Raw genomic sequence first — 16,986 nt, forward strand, 5'->3', positions numbered from 1 at the left:
TGACTTCATGAAGTCGTCTTGGCATGGAATTCACCAGTCTTCGACAGATGGACGGCCGATTTTGGATGCTGCGCCATACATCATGGACATGTGCAGCTAACTGTTCTCTTGTGCGTTCGCCTGCAGGTTCCCACTCTCGAACCATGATTGCCCAAATATTTTCTATCGGGTTCAAGTCTGGTGATTTAGCTGGCCAGTCAATAGGATGGATGTCAGGATGATCCGAAAGCCAACTTCGTGTTAACTTTGATGTGTGGATGCTGCTGTTGTCGTGCACAAAGTTTATCACTGGCATGTCCTCGCGAGAATATACAGCACTCACAGTTGGTAGCATGCATTCTTCAAGAACATCGACGTATTCCTCGGAATTCACGTGGGATGAGATTTGCACTATTTCTCCCGCACCCGCTGCACTCACCCACGCCCAAAATGCCACCGACACCCTTCCACTTCTCCTGCGAGTGAGAACGTAACGTGGATCGTGCCGCATCTTCTGTGGCCGCCACAGATAAAGTTGCCAATCTGCGTCGGAGGAAAATACCTTTTCATCCGTCCATATCACGGTATTCCAAAAATCACCGGGCATGGGCAAATATTGTAGTGCGAATCCAAGCCGACTGTCGCGATGGACTTCTTTCAGCTCTTCTTTCCTAGCTGGAACTCTGTGATGAATTCCCAAGGAAAGTTAGAGCAGAGCACGAGAGATGGAGTTGGCGAGCGACTGTTGTAGCGGGAGTAAACGGATTGTTTCTAAGAAGCTCCAACATAGCGGCTTCTTGCTCGGCTGTAATAACTTTTGAGCATCCTGATTTTTTTTTCGAGTCTTCAAACCTTCTTCCCCTTCCTCTTGAAAACGCCGAATCCAGCGTCTCACGCATTTCTTGTCTTGTCCAAGGGATGCGGCGATTTGTGCAACTGTTCGTCCACATTCGTGCATTCCAATAATACGGCCACGGGTTACGTCAGATGTATACGGCATTTTCTCGCAGTAACTACACAGCACAACCGGCACTGTTCGTGAAGACTTCCCAAATACACGGAGCGGTCTCTGTGTAGTGATCCTCTCGTTTGCCAGCATCGCTATAACCCGTTGAATACGGCCTGGATTTCACAACTTACTTGCAAGTAATCCTTGCATGGGACAGTTAGATAACGAGCCTGTGGTGAGTCAAGGCACCAGGAGTGAAGAGCAAGCAACCCCTTAAAAACAAGAAAGCTGGATACATAAATGCAATTTTAGCATAAATGTGATTTTGTGTGTGTTAATTAGATGTCTACTAAATGTATCTGCCCTTAGAAAATATCCACGACATCTCTGCCTCTTCACTCATTTTTCTCTGGTGCTGTCATTGCTTGTGGTTTAATTGTAGCGGTGAGATGAAAACGTTTACATTTTATTGACCTAATTTTGGTCAAATGTAAATGGAATATGTCAACGTTCTGATTGATTAACCTCTTTCAATGCTTGCTGCATCATTTTGTGATGAATCCAAGCGAAACAAAATGCCAAGAACATTGCAAATAGTCACATTGGCTCCTCGGTTCTTTGAGCGGTGCATTAGCAATCTTGCCATCAGGAATCCGAATTTGAGTTCCGACTTGAGCATACGTGTTACTTTGTGACAGTTCCACCGTAAATTTATCTTATCATGCTTCAGCCTGATTGTTGCAATTAGGCAAATGAGAGAAAAGTGATTTAATATAGAAGGAAACAAATAGAAATACAAAATGCGCAAATCCTGACTCTATGCACTGTATTGTGTTTGTATTTTTGTCATTTAGCGTCGCTTTTCTGATATTTTTGGCTAGTCACGACGATGAGGATGAGTGATGATAAGATGCAATTGATGAACCGATGCTGATAAAGAACCTCCCTCCCCCCCCCTTTAATGTGAGGCTGGGATTCGAAATTGGGAACTTCAGTGGTGAGATCATAACATTGCTCAGTTCACACAAAATATGTATATACGTATGATGCGCACACGCATTATTTATTGGCGCTATTTTTGTAGGATACCATACTATATGTCCATTCCGTGTAATGTCTTACTGTAAAAGTTAAAACGAACGAGTAAAACTGACTTTTCCTCATTTTCTTATAACTTAGACATAGAAATATTTTTTGTCTTCGTTTATACAATTTGCTTGAGTGCAAATTGTAACGTGCTTTGAAGACAGAGATCTCAAGTTCGAACCATGATTAAGACATGAAATAAAATTGTATGTTGGTCTGCTTAAACTCTTAAAATACTCTAATATCATGTTTTCTGTTGCAAGTATTATTTCAATTTGAGGGTCGACCGAGTCCTTTGCATACTGCTCTATGAAACCGGAGATCCTATGTTCGATTGATTGATTTGTTTATTTTACTTCGCTTTTTGTGCCACTTTTGGCTAAGTTGCAAATATGGGGATGAGTGACGATATGATGAAATTGATGAATGGACACTCACAAATCCATGCCCAGGCCAGGATTCAAATGCGGGACCCCTGGCGTCGTAGTGCGATGTGATAACCACTCTGCCACTGAGGCCGGCCTCTTATGTTCGAACCTTGGGTAATATTTAAGAGCTTATTGTGGTCGTTCATTTTTTCTAGTCACTCCAACATTCGTGCTTATCGTTGAAATTAAACAAAAGGGATATAAAATAATATGGTCGTAAAAATAGTAAAGTTACCACATGCCTGTCACGTGCCGAAAGAAACTACCTTCTTTGCTCGTTTTCTTTTTATATTTGTTTTAGAGCTAATGATAACCACAATAACAAAAGAGAGAGAAAAAACGAAAAAATAACAACCTATTTTCATTAATGAAGGAAATAAATCACCAGCTGAGAATCTGATTTCTTGAGAGCTCAAAATGGACAACAAATATTTCTTCTGAGCCCGAATGATCACAGAAAGAAACGCTGTGCTAATTCCTTGATGACTCATGGTTAACATTCTCTTCTGTGTGGTGTTCACGACTGACACCTGTGCAGCTCTTCCTTACCTTGCATAGAGTTTCGGCATTGACGATGCAGTGTTTCCAATTCAATATCAGTTTTTATATGTTTTGTTTGTAAAAGGTGAGGTCTCAGTGAGGCCTTACTAAAGTTTCATACTGTACAGCTTCTGAGCTATCAGATGGCGTTCCGATCTCAAAATGGGAGAAAAATTGACATTCATCGTTTTTCCCCCTGGGTAATCATATTTTTGTGCTCCACAGCTATTAATTATAATTTTGAAAAACCTTTTCTGATCTGCATAATGCGGTACAAAATTCTCTGAACGTAGACATTGAACCGCTCAGTTTGCAACACTGTGGTAGATACAGCATTAGATCTTGTTGATGGACTGAGACTGCATTTCAGCCCCTGCCGATTGCGGAGTAAATGTTATCGAGCATAGAAGCTGGCCTGTTATTGGATAGTTCAAGGTCATTTAGTCCTATTTTCATGTCCTACTTCCCCTGGGGTTGGGGTGTTGGGCGAATACACAGATGTTACGTCAAATTGCCGCAAGATGGTGTTACGAGTTTTCATCTCCAAAACTAACGGAGTAGGAGGACAACAGGTTCATTATTTTATGATTAAAGAATGACAATTACAAAAAAAAAAACATGTTAAAAAAATGTATTCTGCAACTGTAAAGCTGTGGGCCAGCACTGCTGGCCTTTCTGTACTGGAGTGCACACGCATGGCTGAGCAGTAGCCTACTCAATGAAAGGGGTAACAAATCACTGCAAAAATGGTCATAGTGTTGTTGTGTTATAACAAGTAACTTTTATATTAAACATACCAGTCGCAGTTTTTTATTGGCAGAGTTACACGAAAATGAGTTTAGAGTCTTTAAGGATTCCTAGATCTCTGTGTTACAATCGTTTTCATTAAGGCGAAGCCATTAAGTATGCAGTTCTTTCCACAATGCTCCTAAAGTCATTGCTTGGAGCTGTTTTAAAAATTACTCAAGTGTTTGTGTAACGTGTTTTGTTTCGGAAGGAAACTATTTCGAAACATTTTTTTACAAGTTTGCAAGATTTGTGTTAAAATTAAATCCAGTACGAGTACTTTATGACCAAACCTTGGCAACAGAAAATAATTTATACAGGATGTTGCCGTGCAACATTGACCAACTTTCACAGTTCCTAGAGGATATCAAGGCCAACACCTTTGCTCCGTTGAGGCCTCGTTTCGATGCTACGAACCCTCGAAAACGACATTTCCTATCCTGTAGGCTATAGACACGGTTGCCACTTAGGCCTACAGTTATTTTTGCTGATAAAGGACAACATTTGTAATCATCAGTGGACAAACTGTGTGAATAATTAAGTCAAGGCTGGACCGTTGTAATGTTAAAGTTTCTAGCTTAAACGTCTCAAAGTACCAATTTTAATGCAAGACTAGAACAATGTATGCAACATAATGGTAATACAAGCATAATGTAAAGGGAAGCGATTTTGTTCTACCTGCTTCTGATGGTTCGTACAATCCAGCTGCCATAGCATATTATAGATTTCAGTACATTATCTGACGCAAATATCGTGGCAAGCATGGATTTGTTACCCACTGATGAATACGTACAGGATAGGAAATGCCTTTTTCGAGGGGTTTTGCGTTGTAACGAGGCTTCAACTAGAAAACGTTTAGGAAGAAAAGTTTTTGGACTTATTTTCTGCGATTTGGAAGTTCGTAGGTGCTGTACGGCAAAGATCAATGCTGCCAATGAATGTAAATCTTTCCACAAATTATCATTGGTCGATTTTGTAAGACTATATTTTCACCAATACTGAACAGAAATTCATGATATTAGCATAATTTAAAAGAAGAGTCTTTGACGTTTTACACAGAATGCATTTAGCATTCGATGTGCTCCCAACGTGTGGCAGGGCAGTAATCCAATTCTCTCCAAACCCTCTTAAGCATACTGCGTGTGACGTCTCCGAGGCTTTCTCGCTCACCGGACCTCACAGCGAGAGGATTTCATCAAAGACAATGTTTTCGTTCCTCGACTTCCACAGACACTGTCAAAACCGCCATCAGAAACGTCACATAAGACATGGTTTGTCGGGAATGGGATTACTGCCTGGACATCTGCTGTGTCACTCGTAGAGCACACGTTTAAGGCCAGTATCAAATTTCAAACTTCCCTCTTTCACATGGTGGTCATATCATGTCTGTCTGTCCAATATTAGTGAATCTGTAGTATTATAAATTCGTCCAATTATTTGTGGACGTTGTGCATTACAATACTGAGTTTCTTTTCTTTATTTTAAATTTGATTTTAAAATGTTGGGTGCGTCAGCACTTAGACTATTTTGCACCTGTCACATTATACAGGGTCCAGCCCCTTACTGTTACAAATAAGAACTCTAACGTTGCATAACTAAAATCTTAAAATATTCTGAAATCCGTTAAAAGCTGAGGCTGTAAACGGGCACTCGACACACATAAGGACAAAAAAAACAGGACAACACACAGAATTATACTGGCCACGGCCAGTCGCCAGAGCCTCGCTTGTCTGCAAAATACAGTACAGGGTGTAATACTGAGTTCCTCTGCTGTCACTAAAATTATCTACACTTACTGATGTGCGATGGAGCATCCTCTTGAAACCCATTGCTCCTGGACTTTCTTCCTTCACCTGAAAATATCTGCAGGATTAGACACAATTGTAAGTTAAACACAATCAGGGTTACAAAATAATTATTAAATCATCCGTTCTTAGCTTTTACGTTATACCTTCAGTTCTCATCAGATCGCCACTTCACCTCAAAGAAAGTTCCGATAGATACGTTTCCCTCTGACAACCATGTCAAGTCCACGTGACCCTAGAATATCCTCCCCTCAAGCCTTTCCCACCAATAGCGTCCGTTTTAGATACTCACAGTACTTGTTAAATCCAGGTGGAGTAAATGACATGTTGCCAAATCAGTTCACTTAGAGATTTCGTAACGTGAGGTTGCGGTTATCTTCGCTAGGTTGTGTTAATGTGTTGTGCTATTTTCTTATTTATTATTATTTTTTATTTTGTACATTGTGGGGACTTTGGGAGTGTAACGTCGCACTGAATGAATGGATGTCAACACTACATGTAAAAGTGGTAACAGCGCTTCTCATAAATACAGGTGCTGGCTCGAAACCAGATACGCGTCAGGTCGGCTTCCTCTCGAGCTGTGTCAGATACCGAACGGGCGTTCCAATGAAGACTTAATCTGCATTGTTCATTGTCGTATAAGTCCTTCACATCACTTGAAATATATGTTCAATTCAATTCAATTCAATTCAATTTTCCTTTATTAAAGGGCAAGGATCAGTCTGCGGCTGTTATATCACCTAACCCCGATGGATACATACCAATGATGTGCCGTAGACTATAAGTTTAAGTCTACATGCCTTGTCTACACGTAATCTACGCGTAGATTACGTTGGGTTGTAATTTACATGGAGTACCGACATTTCCGACACCGTCATTTGCGACACTAAGGCAAAAACTGGTTTTTTCCCGTCATAAGCGACATTGCTTGGATTTTCCCCTACGATTTCTAATTTGTTTACCAGAATTAGCGACATTTGCGTACGTGCAGCAGCAATAGCGCCCCTGAAGAAAGTATTTCCAGAGGCTCAAATCAGTGGTTGTAATTATCACTTTAACCAATGTTTGTGGCGAAAAGTGCAGGAGTTGGGACTGACAAACGATTACAAAACAGATCCAGACGTGCGGCTGTGTATAAGAATGTGTTCAGCTCTGGCTTACCTCCCTGTGGCTGACGTCGATGATGGATGGCTGTGTGTGATGGAAGATGCTCCAAACCACGACATATTGAGAAAAAAAATTGGATTATTTCGTTGAACAGTGGATGAAAAACTATGTTTTCGACATTTCCATGTGGAACTGCTCCCAACAGCGGCACAGGACTAACAATGCAGTTGAGGGATGGAACCATACAGTTAATGTATTGACGGAAAAGTCAAGTCCTAACGTGTACCAATTAGTGAAGACTTTAAGATTAGAAGCTGTGTACTTATGTGAGAGGAGTGCTTTAATATTAAAGGGAAACGTAGACGACGTCAGTACAATACATTAGATGAGAGAATACAAAGAGCGTTTGCCGACTATAAAATGCATAGAGATCTTAAGCGCTTTTTGAGGAGAATGGCGTACGTTCAGAAATTAGAATGAAAATAGTGAGATGTTGGTTCAACTACAAGAGAAACGACACATTCTACATTTCTACATTGACAAGGGATTGCAGTCTGCTCCTATACTGACAAGGGATCTAAACACTCCGTCATTGACAAAGGATAAATACATCCAGCTTTTAAACACCCAGCTTCCATGATGCCAGTGTGAAGGAAAACTAATAAAGGTTTTCAAAAACACACCAGCTTCCATGATAAAGCTGGATAAAGTGTGACGGGAAGCTATTTACACTTTGTGTCGCATATGACGGTGTCGCAACTGTCATGGAATATATTTTCCATACAGTGTCGCATATGACGGCAGAAATGCTAGTGTCGCATACGACGGTGTCGCAAAAGTCGTGGATTCAGTTTACATAGACTACGTAGACAATCTAAAGTGCATTAAAATTAATTTTCAAGGCTTTCATGAAAGGAAAGTAATATTTTCAACTATATTGGTTCCTAACGAAATGAAAAGAATACTACAAAATTTCTCTTCTCTTCTATCATCAACTATGGAAGATGATAAATAGTATGCAAAAAACAACAACAGATGGCAGTCGTGAGGCAAGAGTGGTCTTTTTCCCATAAAACACTAGAATATTTCCTATATTAGGTTTCTTCCTAGGTGAGAATTTGTTCGAATTTGGAGGGAAGAGTATGAAAAATTATCTTCACACATTACCAACTGATACGCAGTATAATTTTCTTTCAATTCCACGGCGCCCTTTGTTAAGTTATCACCTTTCGCCATGTTGTTTACATAGATTACCTAATCTGCGTGTATAAAATAGTCTACGTGTAGAATGTAGACTATCGTTGTTTACGCGTAGACGCACATCACAGATAGATACACATACTAAATACATTCTACATACTAAATGTTTGTACAGTGGGATCCATGAGTATTACCGTGCAAATTGTCCACGACTATTTTCATTAATTTTTCTCTTACATCCTGTGTGTTTTTAAGCGATGGATTTTTATGTATGCTGGTGCAGAAGTTGTCAACAGCTTGTTTTGAGTTTTCTTTTAATTCTTGAAGCTCTTATTGGGTCAAATAAAGTGCACGAACATGGTGATGGACAATTTGCATGGTAATATTCATACATAAAGAAGACACAAAAAGAACAAATAAAAATTGAGAACGAAGGCTCGTCTACACATTAAAAAAATGAAAACAAATACACAAATGATACACAAATTAATTGACACAATTGTGCTTGGTGTGATATAGTTAAGACGAATAAAAATTAATATTATGTGTAAAAACATACATATGTTCTTAATATACGAGAAAGGACAATAAATCATCAATGGTTAGCAACAGGGAAAGTAAACAAGCAAAATGAAAATGAAAATATTTGTTTTTAGAAAGTTGCTTCAGAAATGAGAGCTATTATTCGTGAGTGCTGGAACACAGATATTATTCATTTAACAATATAGTTTTCAGTTTGTCTTTGAAGTTGTTGCGATTAGTGAGGGACGTCATGGAAGGAGGAAGTTCATTCCACGCTCTTGCAGCTGAATATGTAAGTGATGATTCGAAAAGGTGTCGCGTTGTATTTAAGGGGTCTGTGGTTCGTTTCGCCGAAGCCCAAGTTAGTAATTAAGAATCACACTTATATAACAAATTTTAAAAAAAAATCATACATTAGGTGAACATTATAAGTACAAGGTGTCCCTAAAGTCGCTTACCATTACAAACAAACATAACTCTGAAACCATATGACATAGAGCAGGGTGTTTTTTTGCAAAGTGTTCTACAGCTCAAAGAGTTTTGTTGTTGTTGTTGTTGTTGTTGTTGTTGTCATTTTTGTTCTGAGCCCATTTTTCTATGTGGAGGACAGCATTACAAGGGCAATTTACTGTGATATGCTTGAACATTACCTACTCCCCCAGGTGGAGGAGTTGCAGCCATCCATTATTTTCCAACAAGACCTCCACATTAGTCGCATGGTGTTCGGGATATTCTGGATAGATATTACCTGGGAGATGGATAGACCGTGATGGACCCATCTCCTGATATCATCCCCTTGGAATTTTTTTGCCTTTGGAGGTACGTCAAGGATTGCGTAATTCAAACCCCTGTTCCAGATCTTGTTACACTTCGCAGAAGGACCATTGCAAACAGTTGATGTTTATATGCTGCAGAAGTGGGTAGAAGTGGAATATCGCTTTGATATCCTGAGGGCAACCAGAGGGGTACACGTTGAGGTACACTGACGTACAAAATAAACTTTTTGAGCTTTAGAGAGTTATGTTTGATTGTAATGGTAAGGGACTTTAAGGACACCCAGTAAAAGTTGATTTCATTTGTAGCTTATTTTAAACACCTGCTCTCCAATAATAGTATTAACATAGACACCTCATTAATTTAATTAACGTCGCTTATTTGTACCAGTATGTTAACAGGAACAAAAGAATGAAACGAAGGGGGAGAAATTGTTAGCGGTTTACGTTAAAGGTACTATCCGAGCATTCTCCCAGACTGGCTGACAAAGATCAGGCAGAAAAATAATTCAAGATGATCAACGCCAACGACCTTCCAAATAAATGCCCAAGAGTATTTCCTTCATCACAAAAACTTCTCACGATCTTGCCAGCGTAATGTGCGGGTTCGAGTCCCGTTCTTGACGTGGATGCTCCTTTGAGAACCATTAACCAATAAGATCTGTTTTTTCATTAAAATTAGAAGGTAAAGTTCCCCGTGTATGTAGCCATGAAGGCACATTTAGGAGACGTGGCGGTAGGGCCCCACACATTCTCGATCCCTGTCATTTTGGAGGTGATGTGAACAGCATCACTCTCCGGCCACCTTTATCTCCCCTAAGGTACCCATTGATTTGAGGCTGGGTGAGCCCCAGAACCGCTTTATGCGGGTAAAACGCTGGAAGAAATCTGACCTTAGATCGCCAACGCAGGAAATCGAACCCGGGCCTCCCGCGTGGCAGTCAGTGGCCTGCCGCGGCTCCATATTGGGTATTATATAAAAGCAATTATAAATTATAAGTAAGTTGGAGATAATTATACTGACCAGGCTGTGACCACTCGGGGTTTCTTCTCAGACCTTCAGTTCCAGGTCCTACATAAGTAGTTAAATTATTAAGTTTTCTTTTTACTCAATACAGTAATATCTAACTGATATATAACCGTAATACTATGAAGTATTAACTTGAAAGTGCATTAATTTCGTGGTTCAATTGTGTTATATTATAATATTTATACAATGATTATTAACACTGAATGTGGAAACTAAAAAAAGAAGCTGAAAACTAGAGGTGAATGCAGTTTAAGGAATCGCATGGCACACACAAAAGAAAAAAGTCAAATTCTGGAGAAATTTAAAAATTTAGACTTCCCCGATAACGTAGTGGTAACGTCGCAAGCAAGGGTCACCTGCTTCGATACCCGATGTAGACTCATAGTGCTTTGGATCCCACTTAAAACGGTAGGTCCAGTCCAGATTAGCCTTTCTGTGCATAAAGTGGAATTAGAAACAAAAAATTGGCCAGTTTATTTCCACAGTACAGATCTTCGCCGCCAGTCTCCGCCACTTTCAGGAATGCGTCTACAATGGAAGAGAGGTATTGCGTTATTAAGTATGGGAAACAAAATCATGCAGAAGTGTTCAGTAGGCTTCGAGAAAGTGATTTCACTATTGTTGACCTGAAGGTGTAAATTAGCTGTGGTGGCAAGGAAAGTAAGAACTGTCCTTGCCTCCCCCTGTTTTGGCACCCAATCGCTGCTACTCATGTCAGTTCGAACTGTGCACTTTTATTACGTACGTACTTTCGTCTACAGTAGTGAACTGGATGGAGACCTTACCTTCTGCTGTAGAATTCCGATTTCCCTCGTAGTAATCGCCGTAGCTCTTAAAAGGGCTGCTTGGTCTGAGGTAGAAGCCACGTGCAGAAGGAGTGGCGCCGTCGGTTGCACGAAATTCCCCCGCGATGCACAAGGCGAAGTAAAGTGCCTGCAATGATACAAACACAATTGGTCGTCCTTACAACAATTCACGTAACTAAGGTTTATTGTAAATAATGCAATTCCAAGAGGTCAAATAACATTGGTTGGCTCAGACCAGACGTCTTAATTTTCGCAGGACAGTCGTTTTTTTTTAGCCGTGTCCGGCGGTCTGCGAAGCTACTCCAAAAAACCAAATATGTCCTATTTTTCAACAACGTCCAGTGAAAATGTCGTGCAAATCATCCAGACGAATTGTTTACCTCTGTGAAACTGTTGGTGCGTTTTAAATTAATAGTATCGCTAATTTGCATAGAATTACTTCTAGATCTAATATTTTTCACGCTCGCTCGCTCGCGACCTTATTCTTACTGTAAAGCTTATATTCAGGGTGCGAAATCCTGGGGAGGACGGGGGAAATTTCCTTCCACCAACAATCTTGGCTTCAAAAATCCCCCACCAAAAATGTTCGTGGGGGAGAGTTTTTGTTATAACAAACAAAAGATAAGCAATTACTTTTAATTTCAAATATACTTTACTAAGAATAATATCCAAAAGACACAAATTAGTGTAGTTGTGAGTATTGAATGCATTCTCTCTCAAGAGATCATTAACAAATCTACATCATTACGCACAATAAAAGAAAAACAAGAATGCAAGAAAATAACAACTATGAAATCTAATTGATTTATCATAAAGCACAAACTAAACAAAATCTTACACATAATAAAACCACTTAAACTATTTCATAATTTATTAACATCTTTAACCAGTCAGTAAAGGAATTAATTAGCTGCTTTGCAATATCTGATATGTGTATAAAAGTAACAAATTAATTTCCTTTTTGTAAATAATAATAATAGTAATAATGACAATATATTTTTAATTGAGTAATTTATTTTTACTTTTACACATATGTTTGTGGAGGAGGGGGTTTGTTGATGAAGAACTTTCTACCCCCCATCAGTTTTCAATGATTTCGCACAGTGTTTATATTTATTGCTTAGAAGCAGATATTGCATGTAGTCTGTTCATGATAGGATAGGAAAGGAGTATATTGTAGTGCCACCCTATATATAATTTGTTATTATTATTATTATTATTATTTTGGTTTTTCGTTTTCTTTTATCACTTAGAAGTTCGTAGAATTTCTTTTTCTTTGTCAAAGTTGCATCCAGTCGCTTGCTTGGCATGGCGAGGGGGAGAACCGCTCCCCTCAGGCAAGTCACACCGGCTGGGGTGTTCTTTTTGTTATTTTGCCTTCTTTTTTGGGGGTATTAGTGTGTGGGTGTGTTTGTTAGAGCAGGGACCAGCAATGCGGTTAGAGCCACTGGACAAGGCTTAAGAAAACGGCAACACTGCAAGGACACAAGGGAAGTTTTTTTTTTGGGGGGGGGACGAAAGACGGAACAAGATAGAGGTGAGAAGAGTGAGGGTGTGTGTTACGAGCTGTGCTTAAACTTTCCGTACAGGGATGCAGGGGCGTCGCTTTGAAGACGAGTAGGTGAAGTTCAGGTGGCCATGGTGAGTGGGAGGAGACAGAGCTTGAACCCACTCCACCCCGGCCGAGAGGACTAAGGGCGTTCCGAGTCTCGAAGTCGGAACATCTTTGAGCACAGAAGGTAGAAGGAAGCTGAGATCTAGAGCCGTGACCAGTGCCTATTCACCGCCCCCTTTTTTCCTCCAACAATGGATCACAGACTCAAAAAGCCCCCCTCCCCCCATCTAAAGGAAGAACAGTATGCTAAGCGCTAATTAAGGTAAAGTAAGGTTAGATTAGGTTGGTAACAGTTTCATACATCGGAGACACATTTCTTCAATTTTACAGAAGAAACTACTTACGGAAATGAGTTTCTCCAAGGTTTACAAAGTTCGTCGAGGTATTTTCTTTCATCGTGGAATATATTTGACCGAGAAATCATGTATTTTTCAAGAGAATTATCTCACGGACGTACAATTGCCATTTCCTTCATTTGATTCCCCAACAAGAACCGGATGCTGCGTATTGATGACGTAAGCCCCTGCCAGTGTTTCAAACTTTTTTTTTTTACTATGCTTGCCTAACGTAACCAAACCTAACCTAACCTTATCGAAAATGGTTCGTGGGGCTATCCGTGAATGGAAACACTGCATGCCCACTACGGTAGTCAAGATTTGCCCGCCATATTCTGTGTTATGGAAGCGCAAAAAGGAGTCAAAGAAATTACTCTCTATGTGAAAACTTATGTTGTTTTTTTTTCGTGTAAAAAGCATAATGGCATCTTGAATGATGTTCCGCAATACACAATTGGTAAGTACGAACCATGCGAAACACAAAATATCCGATTTTAATGTGTCTCCGATCTATGAAACTGTTACCGATTAGGTTAGGTTATAATGTTATTAACCTAGCCTAACCTAACCTTAGACACTAATTAAGTTGAATTAACATAACAAAACAGAGCACGTTGAGAGACCGTCATTTCAAATATTTCCCTTTCAACCAGTTTAGGCGAAATTAAATTTAGCGAAAGGGGATATCTCGTTTCTCATAAATTGGCGACCAGGTCATAAATCACATTCTTTTCTGCTGATGAAGCGAAAGGGAATTAGGCGTTACTGGACTATAGCCTGTTCCAGTTATATCTGGAGCAGACGAACGAAATCAAGTCTCTGCGCAAGTAGTGGCGGGAGACGGCACTACCAATGAACACGTGAGAGGGAACAGGATTGCGTGGAGGTGAAGAAAGCGACCAGCCTTCCCAGCAGCGTGTATTGCTTTGCTCTGCACACTCGATTTTCCCCCTACTGTGACGCTGTGCGCGACCTTCCTCCAGAGATAGTTGGGACAGGGTTTATGCTATTGATTGTCACGTACCTGATAAAAAGTAACAGACAAAAGTAACCCCAGGCGCCTTGATTTCATTGTTGTGGGATTCCTTTGTCTGATCCAAATAAGCTTGATCCTGTGGAGAGAATTTAAAAAAACCGTTGTACCTCAAACAAATATCATGAATACAAATAATTATGTGGTATGATACAGTTAATTGAGTTCGTGATTTTTCTTCAACATAATGTCCCAAATTAGCTCCCCATGACTAAGATGCTCTAAATTCCAATCTTCTGTACTAACTATCCTTATGTGCTAGAGTAAGTAGCATTTTTTGGGGTGGGATTGGATTGTAAAGGTTGATGTATAATATAGCCAGAGCTGAATTCAAGGGGGCGGTGCGGGATAGAATAAAATATTTCGTAAATACAATTTTGAAAAGCTGTTCAAATTCAAAAATGCTGATCATGGGTAATTTTAATGAGAAGTTAAAGTGAAAATTAAGTGGCTTGGTATAGTAAATACATATGTGAACAGGCCTATTGAATTTTTGAATAAAAATATTCAAAATATGCTAATAAATATTAATGTTCTTCCTTGATGATTAAATATTACTAAAAATGTTTTAAACTCTTCATGCAATTTTGATATTATATTTGTATCACTTTGGTTTCATCCGACTTCTGTATTGTTTTCATTGGAATATTTTGATTATCTCAAAATTTCAAGAGGGGCTCCCCCCTTCCTGCTGACGCTAATGCCCTTGAGCACATTTAAAACAGCAAGTTAATTAAGTCTTTTCTGGATCATCGTTGAACGCAACAATGTATGTAGTCTATTCATAGAGGAGAAACATCTTTTGGAAAGACTTGGTTTCATAACTTACTGAGGAAAAGATTTTTGAAACATGTGGAAAACTAAAATTCTATAAGTTTTGCTTGTTCATGCAGTGATTGAGTACGTGTCAGTGAATAGCAGCCATTGGACAGGAATTATGTGAGTAGGTGATTTCAATAAGTAGTTCACCATGATAAAAAGTATTATAATACTCGCCTTTGGGTGCGTCAGCACTTAGGCTATTTTGCACCCGTCACATTATACGGGATCCATCCCTTTATTTATAACTAAAATATAGTCTGAGGACTAAAATATTCTTACCTGGGTTAAAAGCTGAGGTTGTATAGGGGCACTCAGCACACATAAGGACAAACAAGGGCAACACACACGCAGCCATACAGAGGATTATACTGGCCGTAGGTCCAGACGCCAGAGCCTCGTTAGTCTGCAAAATGCAGTCCAGGGTGTACTACGTGGTAGGGTCACCCGTTACGCTCCGAACATCATGGTTATTTATAGAACTTTGAAATCAAGTGACAATAAATTTTAAAGGCAAATATGTGAACTAATTACAGAATTTGATTATTTTAGGAAAGATCAAAATGTCACATAAATGGAAATCGTTCAAGGGCAGAATGCGGCAACTAGGGCATGTGGAGGGAATAGTACATGACAGGGTGCCCACAGGATAGTAAGAGAAGAGTTCATAAAAGAAGGAAGGGAGGACGCAGAGAATTTATTCAACTTCAAGATTTTCTTTAGCATTGTACATTGTTGTACTTACGTTATAATATCGCAAATGTGAATATATATAATGCCACATACTATACTATAAACCTTTTTCGAGGAGGCCTCATCTCCAGGAAGGTATCAGCTCGGAGCAAGCCCTGGCACCTACTGGCCTGTTGGGTGAGATGAGTCAAGGCAAGGATAATATAAACCTTTTCCTGCTCCCCCAAAAATAGGCAATAGTTAGGCTGAATAGTTCGATGAACTAACCGATCTCTAACTAGCTTTCCCGAAATGTTTCTAACATACATGCATTATTGATGAACATCACGAACTTCGAAAGTAAGCTCTCTGTGAATGCAAACATTTTAGTACAAATTAGTTTCTTAAAATATTCCAAGTGCTTATAAGAACTCAATTTCTTAAAGTATTACGCACCTGCTTACTGAATGCAATATCAGTGTAATCGTTTTGGAATGAAGAAATGTCAAATATTGCACTGGCGCGACATCTCTTTTTGGCTCACGGATTGAATTGTTTAATTATTAATTACTAACATTCTATGCGTAGAATCTTAGAGCAAGAATTTGCAAGCATTAATGTATACTCACAGAACGTATATTCACAGAAGGTCGTAGGGTAACTTTAGTGTATAAAGTAATGTATTGTTTGACGTAGCAGAGTATTATGAAGTTTCTTCGTGAATATGAAGTCATTGGACCATTTTGCTTTGCCGAGGAAAGTATCACTGGTTTCACATATCTTGATATGTTAAAAAAAAATGTGTTCCCTCAGTTATCACATCGACACCCAAACCTCCTTTTCTAGCAGGATGGAGCACCTCCACACTGGCATTTGGCAGTCCGGAACACATTGAATGAAGAATTCCCACAAAAATGGATTGGGAGAAGTGGTCCAATTCCTTGGCCACCCCGGTCGCCTGACGTTACTCCCTTGGATTTCTTCCTGTGGGGGTATGTTAAGGATATGGGCCATGCAACAAAAGTGACAACTGTGGAACAGCTTCGTGAGAGGATTCGCGGTGCTATTGAGACAGTTACGCCTCAGATGCTGCAGGCGACCTGGAGACAAATTGAGTATCGCCTCGACATTCTCCGTGCCACTCCTGGGGCACACACAGAAATTTACTGATTGCACAGACAAAACTTCAAACATATCTGTATTCATTGTTGTATAAATCTTTTGAATGCATTAAATACGTGCGGTTCTACAGTCGGTTAAAATTATGGCGTTTCAATCCGGACACCCTGTATATCCCTCTATTCCCTAGTATTATAATATTTAGTTCAGTTTCATAATGTAATAACTTTGATGTAAGAACGTACACGATTTTTACAACGTACCCAGGAGTCCCAAGTTTGATTCCCGTCGTGTGTGATATCAGGTACTTGCGGGCAACCTTGGGAGATAAAGGCAGGTGGAGCGTCGTGCATATCACATCACTTCCTCAAAATGACGAAAT

General features: G+C 39.7%; 1 protein-coding gene across 2 annotated transcripts in view; it reads right to left on the reverse strand.

The window, feature by feature from the left end:
- The window catches only part of LOC146005326 (uncharacterized), a 38,585-nt gene that overhangs the window by 20,896 nt on the left and 703 nt on the right, over window positions 1-16,986 (reverse strand). For both annotated transcript variants that reach the window (XM_083144490.1, XM_083144489.1), the window contains exons 2-4: window positions 13,986-14,073; window positions 10,991-11,138; window positions 5,565-5,621 (exon numbers count right to left, since the gene is read on the reverse strand). In XM_083144490.1, the coding sequence (XP_083000616.1) occupies window positions 5,565-5,621; window positions 10,991-11,138; window positions 13,986-14,033 (253 nt within the window). In that variant the 5' untranslated portion in view covers window positions 14,034-14,073. The remainder of the gene's footprint in view (window positions 1-5,564; window positions 5,622-10,990; window positions 11,139-13,985; window positions 14,074-16,986) is intronic.

Source organism: Lepisma saccharinum, chromosome 23, assembly GCF_977018435.1.
Source record: "Lepisma saccharinum chromosome 23, izLepSacc3.1, whole genome shotgun sequence".
Taxonomy (NCBI): domain Eukaryota; kingdom Metazoa; phylum Arthropoda; class Insecta; order Zygentoma; family Lepismatidae; genus Lepisma; species Lepisma saccharinum.